We start from the raw sequence: 14,226 nt of genomic DNA on the forward strand, positions 1-14,226 counted from the left end.
TATTAGTACTTTTTATTTGTTGTTAAATGACATGAATTATCTTTATTACTCCCAATAGTTTGAATTATACCCGGATTTTTTAATATATTTATATCATTTATTATTATTTGTTTATTTATTTTCTTTTCATTTTAAGCCGATGATAGTCTGAAGGAATTGGGGAAAATAGAAGAAGATTCTCAAGAAACAAAAAGCGTTCGCTATTGGGCTCAAAGAAGTAAGTTCTATTTTACTATTATTTAAGTTTAGAAATAAGCAGTTATTTCCACTTCCTAAATAGTATTGGCTTCGAGCTCAACTGGGATTTTTGATTCATCGAAAAAAATTTTCAAAAAATAATTTTATTGGATTGACTCGAATATCACATTTCGATCATATAAATATTCTACCGTAAACCAGGGATTTATTTCAGACTTTTGCAGAACTCTTTTTAGTTGAAAGTACGACAAGTAAGGTTGGAATATAAATATGCTTGAATTGATTTTCTGTGTTAAAATATTGCTTTTCTGCTTTCAAATTTATTGAACATTTCAAATTAAATGTATTTGCAAATAGAAAAATCATAGCCTTCCTGTTTAAAAGAATGAAAAAAAAAACTCTTTTTAGTATTGGAACATTTTCTATTTATTTTAGTTTAAAAAAGCAATAAAAGACGTTGCCTTTCTGTAAAATGAAGCAAAATCGAGGACTGAAAGTAATTAGCAATTCAAGCATCCTTTCCCACTTTTAAGTGATATATGAAAAAAATGTTTTATAATGTGGTAAATTTGAAAGCACTCCGTAGTCCTGTAGGTAATTAAAAAGCACTTGTAAATGTATCGCTAGTTGTAACGGCTTTTTGTTATATTGCAGCACCTTCGATTTTAAAACTTGTAACATTCATTATTATTAACCCTTAATTTTTTCCCACAGGTCGTTCTCAGAAAATACCTTTGTATTTAATGGACCATTTGTTTTCTTAGGTTTAAAGAATTATAATCTCATATTTAATTTAAAGAAAATATAAACCTAGACATTTACTGTTGATCAGCTTTTACTGTGGTGCATAATAAGTGATATAATTTCACAAAAAATTGTTTGAATTATTCTTCAAAATCCATTTATCTTTTTTAAAATTTTTCTTTTAATATTAATAAAAAAATAGTATTAATTGCCGTAACAACTGAATTCTTTAATTTGATGTCATAAGGAGCTTGAATTTTTATTATAAATTATGTCTTTAGAGTTAAAAGTATTTTAAGACATTCTTTCGCAAAATGACATATGATACAGAAGTCAAAATAGAATTGAAAATTGAATGAACTGGTTGGTTACTTTTAATTTTCTCATCCTGAGTCGTATATGTTCTTTTCAGTTACAACTAATTAATTTTATTTCTTTGAAAAATGTGGCAATTAGCAGGCACTTGGTTTTTTCCCATGTGAAATAAAATTTGGTAGAAATGCAAAAAGAGTAATGTATTAAAAAATCGTGAATTATAAATGCATCAAAATCACAAACCCAATCTTTGTCTAAACCCGAGATTTTATTTTAAAATATTCTCTTAAAAGTATCCTTGAATAGAAAAAAGTCTCTGTGGGTGAAAATGTATCTCTGAGATCTGCTTTATTTATTCTCTTATCTCTTAGAAATATTGTCCAATAAAATTATCATATTCCCTTAGAAATATCCTTAGAAAAAAGGACGCAATAAAGTGCATGAAATAAAATTGACTTTTAAATAAAATTTCTTTTATTATAATCATATATTTTCTTTTTAATTTATATGTTTACTTCCCTAGTTTCTATCGAAGAGATATTTAAGTTCGTTGTAGGTATTTTATCCTTTTCTGACGCTGAAAAAATAAGTACAAACCAAATAAAGCATGCACACTCAGAATTACTTTAGTTAAAATTATACAAAAATTAATGAATAATTTTAAAAAGACTATAATTGGTTATTCATTTAATGGAATTCATGCGTATTAAATTTTTGTCACTAAATATTATGAAAGATGATTTTCCAAAACGATTAGACAGATACAAGAAATGAATAAATATATACTCATGTTATTTAATTATTATCAAGAATTATATTAAGCCTTTTATATCAGCAATTTGTTTTCCATCAGGATTTTTCCTTTTTAATTTTCAATATTTAGTAAGAGGAACAGATAACACAAATATTGAGAAACAATTTTTCTTTTCAGTTACATACGCCTTCAGAAGTTTAACTGTTTCAACAAAGCCACGAAAAAACAGTTTTGGTTCTCTTTTCTCATCTTTAGGTATGTTTCATTTGATACAATTCGCTTGCGTGTGTCCGTCTGCCATTTCATGCTTTCTGTGTGGCCAAATTTATAAGCTTATATCTAAGAAGCGTCGAATGTTTCCCATTGCTTTACTGAAGATATTTACTTGCATCAGTAAAAATCATTCTATTTAAGATCAATCAATATAATTATCATTATCGCATTTTGAGTTTTATGACTTATCACTATCGGATTTAAAGTAAGTATTATGAAGCGTAATTGGTAAGAAAATTACCAAATTTCGCTAATCCGAAAAAGTAAATGTATATTCTTGATAATGTCAAAAATGTTCTTGATAATGTGACATAATTCATTATATCTTTGGCTTTGTTTGCATATTAAAGAACTTCAAATTTGACTTTCTATATTTTTTTTATATAAACCATATGGGTTTTTTATTATAATAAAGTTATATATATACAACACATCTTGTCTAATCAGGATTTAATCGATGATTTATAAACAGTTAGAAATTGGCATACACGTTTCGCTGAAATGTTTATTTAAATAAAGGAAAAAAACTTTTTTTTTTTTTTTTTTGCTTAAGTCAATAAAGGTAATGCTGAAAAATTACGAAACTTAAATTTTTATTCAAACCGTGTTATTATCATTCATATTTGATAAAACATTCGTAAAATAATAGCATTTTAAACAAAAACAAAAACAAAAAAAACATTTTTCTGCGACCAAAATTGGATGCCACATGTAGCTTGAATTTCATTAATGTAAGCCAATCAAAGGCCGCCTCTAGGAAGCAGTGTCTATTGATAGCGGATCTTCCTCAAGGCAACCAATGAAATTGTCTAAAATATCTATAATAATTGCTAGGTTTTTACCTTCTGCAGGAAAAATTATACGTTCATACAGATGGTTTAAAAGAAAACCAAAGACAATTTTCTCTTCCGGATTCTTTCGTTACTTCCATATTATGAACCGTTTCGTATTTGACTTCGTCGCACAGTGACATTTCTGGCCTCTTTCTCTTGACCTATTGGGGAAAAAAATTTAATATAATTCTAGAATTGTGTTGTTAAAACTATATGACAAATTACATTCATCTAGACTATCACGTTTTTAAGTTAACGACTTCGCAAGCCGTATGACATGACAGATAGACATAATCCAAGAAATATGTTTCTAGACCCTGGCAGCTTTAAACTATATGCTTTAATACCTAGATGTTTGATTACATTCATCTAGACTATAACGTTTTTAAGTTAACGACTTCGCAAGCCGTATGACATGACAGATAGACATAATTCAAGAAATATGTTTCTAGACCCTGGCAGCTTTAAACTATATGCGTTAATACCTAGATGTTTGATTACATTCATCTAGACTATAACGTTTTTAAGTTAACGACTTCGCAAGCCGTATGACATGACAGATAGACATAATTCAAGAAATATGTTTCTAGACCCTGGCAGCTTTAAACTATATGCTTTAATACCTAGATGTTTGATTACATTCATCTAGACTATAACGTTTTTAAGTTAACGACTTCGCAAGCCGTATGACATGACAGATAGACATAATTCAAGAAATATGTTTCTAGACCCTGGCAGCTTTAAACTATATGCGTTAATACCTAGATGTTTGATTACATTCATCTAGACTATAACGTTTTTAAGTTAACGACTTCGCAAGCCGTATGACATGACAGATAGACATAATTCAAGAAATATGTTTCTAAACCCTGGCAGCTTTAAACTATATGCGTTAATACCTAGATGTTTGATTACATTCATCTAGACTATAACGTTTTTAAGTTAACGACTTCGCAAGCCGTATGACATGACAGATAGACATAATCCAAGAAATATGTTTCTAGACCCTGGCAGCTTTAAACTATATGCTTTAATACCTAGATGTTTGAAAGCTAGACATCGAATTGCCATATTTTTCCATTCATGCTAGAAAAAGCAAAAAGAATAAGAAAAAATCCCAAACATTAAAAGTCAATTATTTGGAAGGGAAATAATTCTGAGTCCAAATTTAGATATAAAAGCTTAAAATATTGAGATAGAAAAAAGTGAATTTTCTGTCCATATTAAAGCAGAAAAATTGTGTATACTATCTTTTTTATTGGTTATTGACTTGTTTCAAATGTTGCAGAAACTATGTTGACAAAGTCTCATCTTAAAGATATATTCCATATTGACAGACTATCTGAGTAGGAAAAGCAATATTCAAGTAGAAGGGTAAAAAGATAAAGCAGGATAAAATGGGAAAAAAGCTGCTTAAAGAATTTTTCCGTTCCTTTTAAACACATATTAAAATAAAAGAATGAGTTATTCAAATCAAATTGTTGGGGAAAAAAGCAGTATCTCTTGTTTAAACCCTTTATACGTATTTTTTATATACTCCTGCTTTAAAAAAACCTCAATTTATTCATTCTTATTCTTTTCTTATGTAATTATCCTAAAAGCATTTTGTAGTTTAAGAGAATGAAAAAAAAATCCATAAGCTCATTTGAAAGTAGAAAAAAGGTTTTGAAATACCTTAGAAATGATCTTTAATTTTCTTTAATTCGCTCTTTCAGTTTTAAAATATGGTCATATACGCGCTATTTAAACTTTGAGCTAGTAATTACTTTACATTGTTTTAATTGTATTACCATTTCTAAAGCTGTTTTAATTCTCTTTGGGATAATTTCCATTTTAAAACAGTCTCGTTATTTCAATCTCGAAACTCTATGAAAGTAAGGGATATCTTATTTGCCCCCTCCCTCCTTATTATTTATTTTTTACTTTGTTAAACGTGAGAATTTTTCTAATCTAATGTGTCTTTTAAATGCTTGTTTATAATATGTGAGTTCCGTAACATGTATTCGAAATGTGTTTAGGAGCTTACTTTAACTAATGAAAATAAAATTATTTTCAAAAATACACTTTAATTAGGTAAAGTTAATTTTTTTTAATTAAAAATATGGAGGATAGAATATAACTGCAAGTGCATAAAGCGATGATAGAAATATAATAAATAATTATTTTGTTTATCACAATAGTAATTGTTTCATTTACTTTATTCTTTTGAGAGCCTCAAACCTTTAAAACGTATCTTCGTTTCCATATCTTACATAAAAATTGATTTTAAACTTAATCGTACCATCATATAAACCTTTTTTTTAAACCTTATATTTAGTTAAAGTTAATATAAATTTATAGGTTTTATTTTATAATTGATTATTATAACTATTATGGAATATTGTAAGCATTTCTTTCTCAAATTCGTTTTCAAAAACACGTTTTTATTAGTAAAAGTAAATTTTTTTAATTAAAAATATGGAGAAGAGAATAAAATTGCAAATCAGTAAAACGCTGATAAAATATTATAAATAGTCATCTTGTTTATAACAGTAGTTGTTTATTCCTTTACTTACTTTATTCTTTTGACAGCCTCAAGCTTTACAAATTTATCTTGATTTCCACATCTTACAAAAAAAAATTAATTTTATACTTAATTGTACCATTATATAAACCTGTTTTTAAAACCTTATATTTATTATTTTAAATTTTTTTACATTTTTATTTTGTAATTATTATAAATATCTTCTAAGAAATTCTTTCTTAAATTCAATACAAGATGGCGCCTCTCAAATAGAAGGAAAATTTAATTAAAATTTCTAGGTTATCTGATATAATCTGATGGTATAAAAATATTATAATGTTATTTGAAGCACGCAGTTTTATGTACACAATTAAAGAGTTCTACATTAGTCAAACAGTAAGATAAATATCAGTTTTACAAATTCCATACAATAAAATGGAAACAATTCAGATTAAATAAAATTGATTAAGTACAATTTCCCAACTAGTATACATGTTGGTTAATTTTTAAAAACTGGTAGCATTTCAATATTTTTAAATGTACATTTAATTATTCCATTTCAGAGTAGCCATTTAAAAAAAACTTCCTAGAATTTCCTCTATTCTGTAAAGTTCTAACTAAATGCATTACGAAGTTGATGAATGTCTTGTCAACATCGTTTAGTAATTCAACATTAATGCTGAATTAATAATATCTGCTGCGTAAAATCGGATGAGTGAAATTCCCTGAAATGGACGAGCTAAATTTGCTCCATTAACAGTTTTCATCATGTTTAGAGGATAAGCGCGCTTTCCCCTAATTTAGAGGATATATAGTCTCTGTCTATCAGTATTGCCATATGTTCAACTAAGTCTTGAAGCTAGAATTAGAACCATTATTTTACCTTTCCAACATAGAATAATGCATCCATATATTAATCTTGTAATTCTAGCCTATATTTCTTATCCTTATAATATTTGATCTATAGTTTGAACGTTTTCTTAAAGAGCTATTTGGAAGTTGAAACTATTTATTGTTCCCTTTTTAGAAACATAATTACGATCTCATGAATTACAATTCCATCTAATCACTAATTTTTAGAACTAAGCGAATTTGGTTTTAGAAATTCAAAGTCTTAGTGACTGCATAGGATTAACTCTTTTGTTTATTCTCTCTCTATCCATGTCATCGTCGGAGTTATTTGACAACACTTAGCAGAAATTCACTTAAGAGGTTCACTTCTGTCGAGTATGATGCTACAGGTTTTTTCTCCGAATGGAATACAGGCCCTTGCGCCATAAAAATCCAAAGTTCCAATCCAATACGAATGAAATACAAATGTGGCTCAATTTCCCCTGAAAGTTCCTCAGAAGTTTATTTGTTTGCATATATATAAACTAAATTCTGACTTTTGTTTCAACATCATTAATTATTGTTTGGTACGAAACTCAATAGAATAAGTATCACATGCTAAATATAGCTGAGACTTAACTAAGTACTGCATTAATTTATCCTCTGATCTGAAATCACGGATTCTAATTCATGGTTTTTGCTCAATAATCGAAATTTTGAAACTATTATATCATAAGACAGTGTACAAAAATGGATCGAAGAGCACTTTTTTAGGAATGTCTTGTACATTGGAACAAGTAAAAAGTTGAGATAATTTGGTTGGCTTGGTTTGGGTTTTATTGACAAAATCCAACCTTGGCTAAACTGCGCTTCTAGATTGCCCTAGATCGGCTTAGATGTTTGAAGATTGATTATAAAAATCTATGCAAACAACACGAAAGAATAATTGATCTGAACAGGCTTTCGACCATGAGGTTTCAGTTTATGCAAAACAAGTCTCTAATTTTGCTATCAATTGCAATATAACACTGTACAAGTATTTCTCCAAGTCCTTTAGATGGAAGAATTATTGAAGTTACTCGATATATGTTATTTTGGAATCGTTGATATATGTATTACAATGAGTTAGACTCAAAATAGTGAAATTTTTATGGGGAATTGCAGTTGAAGCTGCGTCAATTCAAAACACTGAAATTGATGTCATTATTCAAATTTTCGCTAATTCATGTCACATACGTAATAAGTACAGCAACCACCATCGCTTGGTCAACTTGTACATGCGTATATAGATGTACCATTATAGGTAGTATACTAATATCAAAACTTTACTATCAAATTAACAATAATTCTACCGAACACTTCAAAAATATCAAATGATAAGATGTTTATATATAGACCACAGGAATATTAAAAATTTGTGGTATGCTATTCTGTGTTTAGAAATGTAAAGGCTACTACGCTTATTGCCAGAAAGAGGTCGGTAGCCTGCTAGCACGAAGATGATACAGTTGCAAATGCAAAGGACGATCCCAGAATGAAAATTACAATGCTCGAACAATATTGAGACATTGGATTATGCTATATGCTACTATTTGGAATATGCTTTGAAAAGTATTAATTTTTTTTCTTGCAAGATTAACCAAGAACTATATGACGGCAATGATCAAATTCATCTTTACTTTGCAGTTCGGAGCTCATTTCAAAGTCGAAGATACAAGCCCATATAGCGTCTTATGGAGTGATGAATCGCATTTTTCTCTTCACGGGATTGTGATCATACACAATTATCACATAAGGAATTCACAGAAACCTTATGGTTCTAGTAGATAACCTTATAATCATCAAATATTAATGATGCGGATTCACAGCCGCATTCCATCTGGATTCGTATTTCTTTAGAGAAAGCTGTACAAATGACTCACTTCTTTTGTCATATCACAGAGATATTAAAAGATATGTCTGTATTTTTCCGCAAATGAAACAATGTAAATGATTGCAATCTACCATATTTAGATAAGATGGAATATTTCTCTTGTCAGATTTTGTATTCAGTAAATTCTGTGACAACGGATAACTAGCTGTGCACTTCTTGTAGTATGGTCATCGCATTTTCCGGATCTCATTCTTTGTGATTTTCAGTTTCGAATTTATTTAAAAAGCATGATTTCCAAGGTGAACGCTGAAAATCTGGTATCATAAAGGATTGCATAGCCCTGAAAATCCGAAAAGCAGCTTCGAATTTCTGTGTTTTTTATGAGAACATATTGTTTCAAGAATGTCTTTTTTGTAGCACTCGAGAGATTATCGTATTCAACCACTATTTCAACAATACCAAAATAAAATTTAGTGGAAATAATGATTAATGTAATTCTTTCCACGAATTGATTTGGTCAACAATAGCAGTTGGTGGGGAAAATAGGAACTTTTTTCTTACTTAAATCAAATTTCATATTATAATTATTATGTCAACTAAATTTGATTTCGAAACATGGTAATAGACAAGCTGTGACGCGTTTCATGAATGAGATCATGATAGAGAAATAAAATCATTAGGATAATGTCAGCACTGAGTGATCAGCTTATTCAATCACTATTTCAACAATGCGAAAATAAAGTGTTTAGTGGAAATTCTGATAATTGTAATTATTTCCATGAATTAATTTGATCAGCTATAGTAGCTGGTGGGGAAAATAGGAAATTTCTTCCTACATAAATCAAAATTCCGTAGTCTAATTAGTATGGAGACTAAATTTGATTTCTATTGGCTGAAATGTTTTTAATAACCACACTCAGGTAATTTTACAGCCAACTGTATACAACACTCTATGATGGCAGTTTCGAAACATAGTAATAGATAGACTGCGAAGCGTTTCGTGAATGAGATAATGATAAAAAATAAAATCATTAGAATAATGTCAGCACTCGAGAGATCAGATTTTTCAACCACTATTCCAACGATGCCAAAACAAAATTTTATGGAAATAATGATTAATGTAATTTTTTCCACGAATTAATTTGGTTGACTATGGTAGTTGGTGAAGAAAATATGAACTTTTTATTTCTACCTAAATCAAAATTCCATAGTTGGATTAATATGTAGACTAAATTCCATATCGATTGGCTGAAATATTTTTTTATAATCAAGCTCAGGTAATTTTATAGCCAACTGAATACAGCGTTCTATGGTGTATAATTTCGAAACATGGTAATAGAAGGCTGTGATGCGTTTCGTAAATGAGAAAAAAAAATAAAATGATTAAGATAAAAATGTAAATGGGTAATTCAGGATAATGATTTCAATACTGAAATGGAGAAGCGGTTTTATAATTTTCGTGTTCATTTTTATAGCTGAAAATTTAAAAAAATCGCTCTTTAAATACTTATAATTAAACAATTCGATACTTTCTAAATATTCAAATCGCTACACAAAAGGAAAAGAAAACTGCATTGAATTAAATTTTAATTTTTGTGGAAGATATCTGTTTATTTTGTGATTTAGCTCCGATAACTACTTTAATTAATCTTTTTCAGTAATTCCTTTTCAAAAAATAATAAATTTTCTTTAAGAAATTTCGCTATTGAATCGAAAAATGAGTTTACTAATTAAGAAAGAAAAAAGAAGTCCAGTCACTGAAAAGCATTGTAACTCATAATTAAGATTTACATCCAGGTGATTACATAACGACAAAGCTTAAGAAAACGAAAATTTCTACTTTAAAATGAAGTTTCATTAGATGAACTCATCGATTTCTACTTTAAACTGAAGTTTCATTAGATGAACTCATCGGTCACAAAAAAATAAACACTTTTCCTTTTGTCTCGAATAAAAGGAAGTCGGGGGAAAGTATTAATCATCAGCGTAAGAAGCCTTATTTATTTCATCGGAGTGATTAATTATGCGTAAAACCGATTCTTCTTTTAAAGAAAGTGGGATGTAATAAAAGTAATCCGACTGAAAAAACTCATTAGAGTTTATAACAAGAACGATGTCATTTAAGCCAATTTAAAAAGGTAAACTTTTAGTCATAAATTTCGTAAAATAATTAATTTAATTACTGAGTATCAGGAAACTTGTGTTTTTTTTAACTACTTAAAATTAATTCTATTTTAAGTTCTTCAAAGATGTAACTTGAAAATCACACTAAGAAAGAAAAAGTGTTGGAAAATGTAGCAATATAAAAAGGTTTTTATCTTGTAGTAGATTGAAGTTTCAGTATTTTCCATATCATGTTGAAGATTTTAGCTTTTTTTTTTCTTTCTTTTCTTTAAGTGTACAAGCTGCTTTCTATTTTTCGTTATCATTACATCCACCGTTAAAAAACCCCACAAATACTTATAAAACTGCGTTCAATTCTTGTAACATGTTCTGTAAAAAAGAAAAGTAAGTATTTTAACCAAATAAAAATAATACTATGTATCATAATATCATAATTTTTATGATAAAAAAGGATATTTCTGTCCATAATGTTTAAAGTTTTCTTAATCATAAGGGGATTAATTATTTAATACTAATCATGCTACTTAGTATTATTAGCTTATCACAGTATCTATTGCATGAATCACCTATGATTCACACCTACTTTCTAATTAGATTACCCCTTCCCTACTAAAGTTAAAAGCAAAAAAAAAAAGCTGGGGTATATCTAATTATATAGATAATTCGAATTACGGGCCTGTGTCAAGACAGGGAACGAGTTAGACAAATGGGGGTGTTGTCCTCTGGATTTTGTTTCATACTTACACAGTACGTCGCTATTTGTGTTTGATTTCGTCGCATACTGAAAAGAATCGAGTACATATTTTGGATACTTTCTCTTTGATATATTGATTCAAAATCCAATTCAGATCTATAATCTGTGGGATTGAACCACGTAACAAATTTCATTTATCTAGCCTATTACATTTCTTAGTCATATTGTTCACAAATGCAGGAAGAAACAAACCGACATACAATCAAATTAATCATTTAGTAGAATCGGTCCAAAAATTGATACTTCTAATGATGTAGTCATGTGACAAATCAAATCTCCCTAGCTCGTTGTAACTTTTCATTTATGTACACGGATTATCATGTACGCGGACAGGTGAACAATTTTATCTTATAAAAATTAACTCAAAGTTAAAAACTTATCTGTAATTTTTGTTTTAAAGCAATATACTAAACTTCGTTTCCCTCACTTACTCGCTTTTTAACCCTTTCGGTACTGATCCGATTGCGCAAATTCTATACTGGTGAGCCGATTTCTCTTTCAGATGACGAGTGTAGGATGTAAAGAGAGGAAATCCTTGATGATAACTCTTTTTACATCATACACCTCTCGTTTGAAACATAAACCGTCCTAACAGTTTATTTTTCCAGAATAAAATTTGCATGGACGGTTCAGTGGTAAAAGGGTTAAATATTGTGTTCAAAAACCGATTGACATAATCCATTTCTTAAAATAAGACTTAAGTAGGTGTTAAATGTAGATATTTATTAAAATCGCAAGGTTAAAGCTTTTGCAAATTCAGTCTCTGTACAAATAACTGTACTCTCTGTATAATGCTTACTCTCTGAATAATTCCCATACTAGAAAGCAAAAAAAAAAAAAAAAAAAAAAAAAAAGGAAAAAGAAGAAGAAGAATATATCTGCTCACTCTCTTTGATGTTACCTTAGTCAAAAAAAATGGCGGTCATATATTACTGATCAAGTAATAAGTTTTCAAAGCGGTACTAATTTTATGTTTCTTGAAAAACGCAATGCAACTCTAATGGAAAGAAGTGTATTTCTGTACGATATGATGTTTTTGTGGAACAAACAGCTATTAATGATATTTGTGGGGATTTTTATGTGCTCGTAGCAATAACAGTAAAAGTAAAAATAGAAACATTTATAAAAAATAAAAGTATCTCCCTCCCTAACTGGGGCAGCTTCATTCCAGCTATCTCTGCAAATAGAGTGACGAAGTTCCCATGATGTTCGTATCAATAAACAGCAAAAATCTGAAGGGAAAAAAAACCCATCATTTCAACTCGAATCGAAACTGCGGCAGTTCTGTTCGTGTAATCTGAGCGGAACATATCTTCAAATCTCTAAATCTCAAACTTTATTCCCTTTTCCATTAAAATTGCTTCCTTTAGGAAGAACTACTCTTTAAAGAAATTTATTTTAAATCTAGGCGTGCTTTATGTATAAATGTAGGTGTGTGTGTGACCGAAAGGAAAACAAAGTTGGAGTTAACTTCAATTTATATTTCCACTTTCATTTCATTATTTTCGCTTATACACAAGGAGGACAGACAACACGCGTCTGTTTACATCGGGGCACAAGAGAAAAATATGAGACATTTTTTCCTTAGTGGATGTTACTAAGAGATTCTTATAGGGATTCCTTTTGATAAGTGACGATTCAGGTAAGGGGATTTTGGATATCTATAGAAGTTATACTATGGGTGTCAAGGATTTTTTTTATCCCTTTCGTTTGTTGTATGATAATTCAGGCTCAGTATTTATTTTAGTGCACGTGTTAGAAATAATTAAATTTAAAAAAAGTCGTATTTGGATTAAAAAAAAAAAATAAGAGAAAATTTTAGAATAAAGTGATATGAGTTAATTTACGATAAAAAAAGAAAATTAATTAGGATTTAAATTAGATTATGAATTTTTAGAAAACTGCAGAATGCAAGCTAGAATTTATTTAAAAAGGCATTCTATATTAAGAGATTTTCTATAAAGTTAAGAAACTGGGTGAACAGATTGGTCGCCAAAGACGGGTATTTCTTTTCAGCATTGTTAAGATTTATAAAGATATCTGAGGCTGCAAATGAATTTTACGTATTAAGTTATATATATCCTGCAAATGTTTCACAAAGTGAGACGTAAAAATTAGTAGCTTTACTAACTTTCAAGCTTTTTTTTTTACTGTTTAATTTCAAATTCTCATTTGATTTTAGATTGCTATAATTTTTTGAATGGAGTTGAAAATAAAACGTGAAATTAGGTTTCTAGGTTCAAAATAGTCATCAAAAACCGAAATAAAAACTTTACAACCAATCTATTGATTATATGATCTTCTTTGGGCTGTATTGAATGATAAGGTTATTTATTTAACTTAGTTTTGTTCTTAAATATAATAATTTTTTGTCATATTCTTAGGTATTATTCTTTTATTATTTTTTTTATTATGTTATTCTTTTTTTTTATTCTTTATTCTTTTTTATTATTATTCTCTTTATTCTTTTTTTATTATTTTCTTTATTCTTTTTATTCTTTATTCTTTTTTATGTATTATTCTTTTATTTTTTATTCTTTTTATTCTTTTTTATTCTTTATTCTTTTTTATGTATTATTCTTTTATTTTTTATTCTTTTTTATGTATTATTCTTTTATTTTTTATTCTTTTTAATCTTTTTTATTCTTTCTTCTTTCTTCTGTTATTTTATTCTTTTTTTTATTCTTTTTATTCTTTTTTATTCTTTATTCTTTCTTCTGTTATTTTATTCTTTTTTTATTCTTTTTAATCTTTTTTATTCTTTATTCTTTCTTCTGTTATTTTATTCTTTTTTTATTCTTTTTAATCTTTTTTATTCTTTATTCTTTCTTCTGTTATTTTATTCTTTTTTTTATTCTTTTTATTCTTTTTTATTCTTTATTCTTTCTTCTGTTATTTTATTCTTTTTTTATTCTTTTTTTATTCTTTTTAATCTTTTTTATTCTTTATTCTTTCTTCTGTTCTTTTATTCTTTTTTTCAATTCTTTCCTGGGTATTATTCTTTTATTCCTTATTCTTTTTTCA

General features: G+C 28.1%; 1 protein-coding gene across 3 annotated transcripts in view; it reads left to right on the forward strand.

Annotated features, from left to right (window-relative positions):
* The window catches only part of LOC129960246 (Kv channel-interacting protein 1-like), a 294,480-nt gene that overhangs the window by 85,077 nt on the left and 195,177 nt on the right, over positions 1-14,226 (forward strand). For 2 of the 3 annotated variants that reach the window (XM_056073513.1, XM_056073515.1), the window contains 2 exons: positions 137-217; positions 2,189-2,266. In XM_056073513.1, coding sequence (XP_055929488.1) covers positions 137-217; positions 2,189-2,266 — 159 coding nt within the window. The remainder of the gene's footprint in view (positions 1-136; positions 218-2,188; positions 2,267-14,226) is intronic. The other variant, XM_056073514.1, reaches the window with a different exon arrangement.

Source organism: Argiope bruennichi, chromosome X2 (assembly GCF_947563725.1).
Source record: "Argiope bruennichi chromosome X2, qqArgBrue1.1, whole genome shotgun sequence".
NCBI lineage: Eukaryota > Metazoa > Arthropoda > Arachnida > Araneae > Araneidae > Argiope > Argiope bruennichi.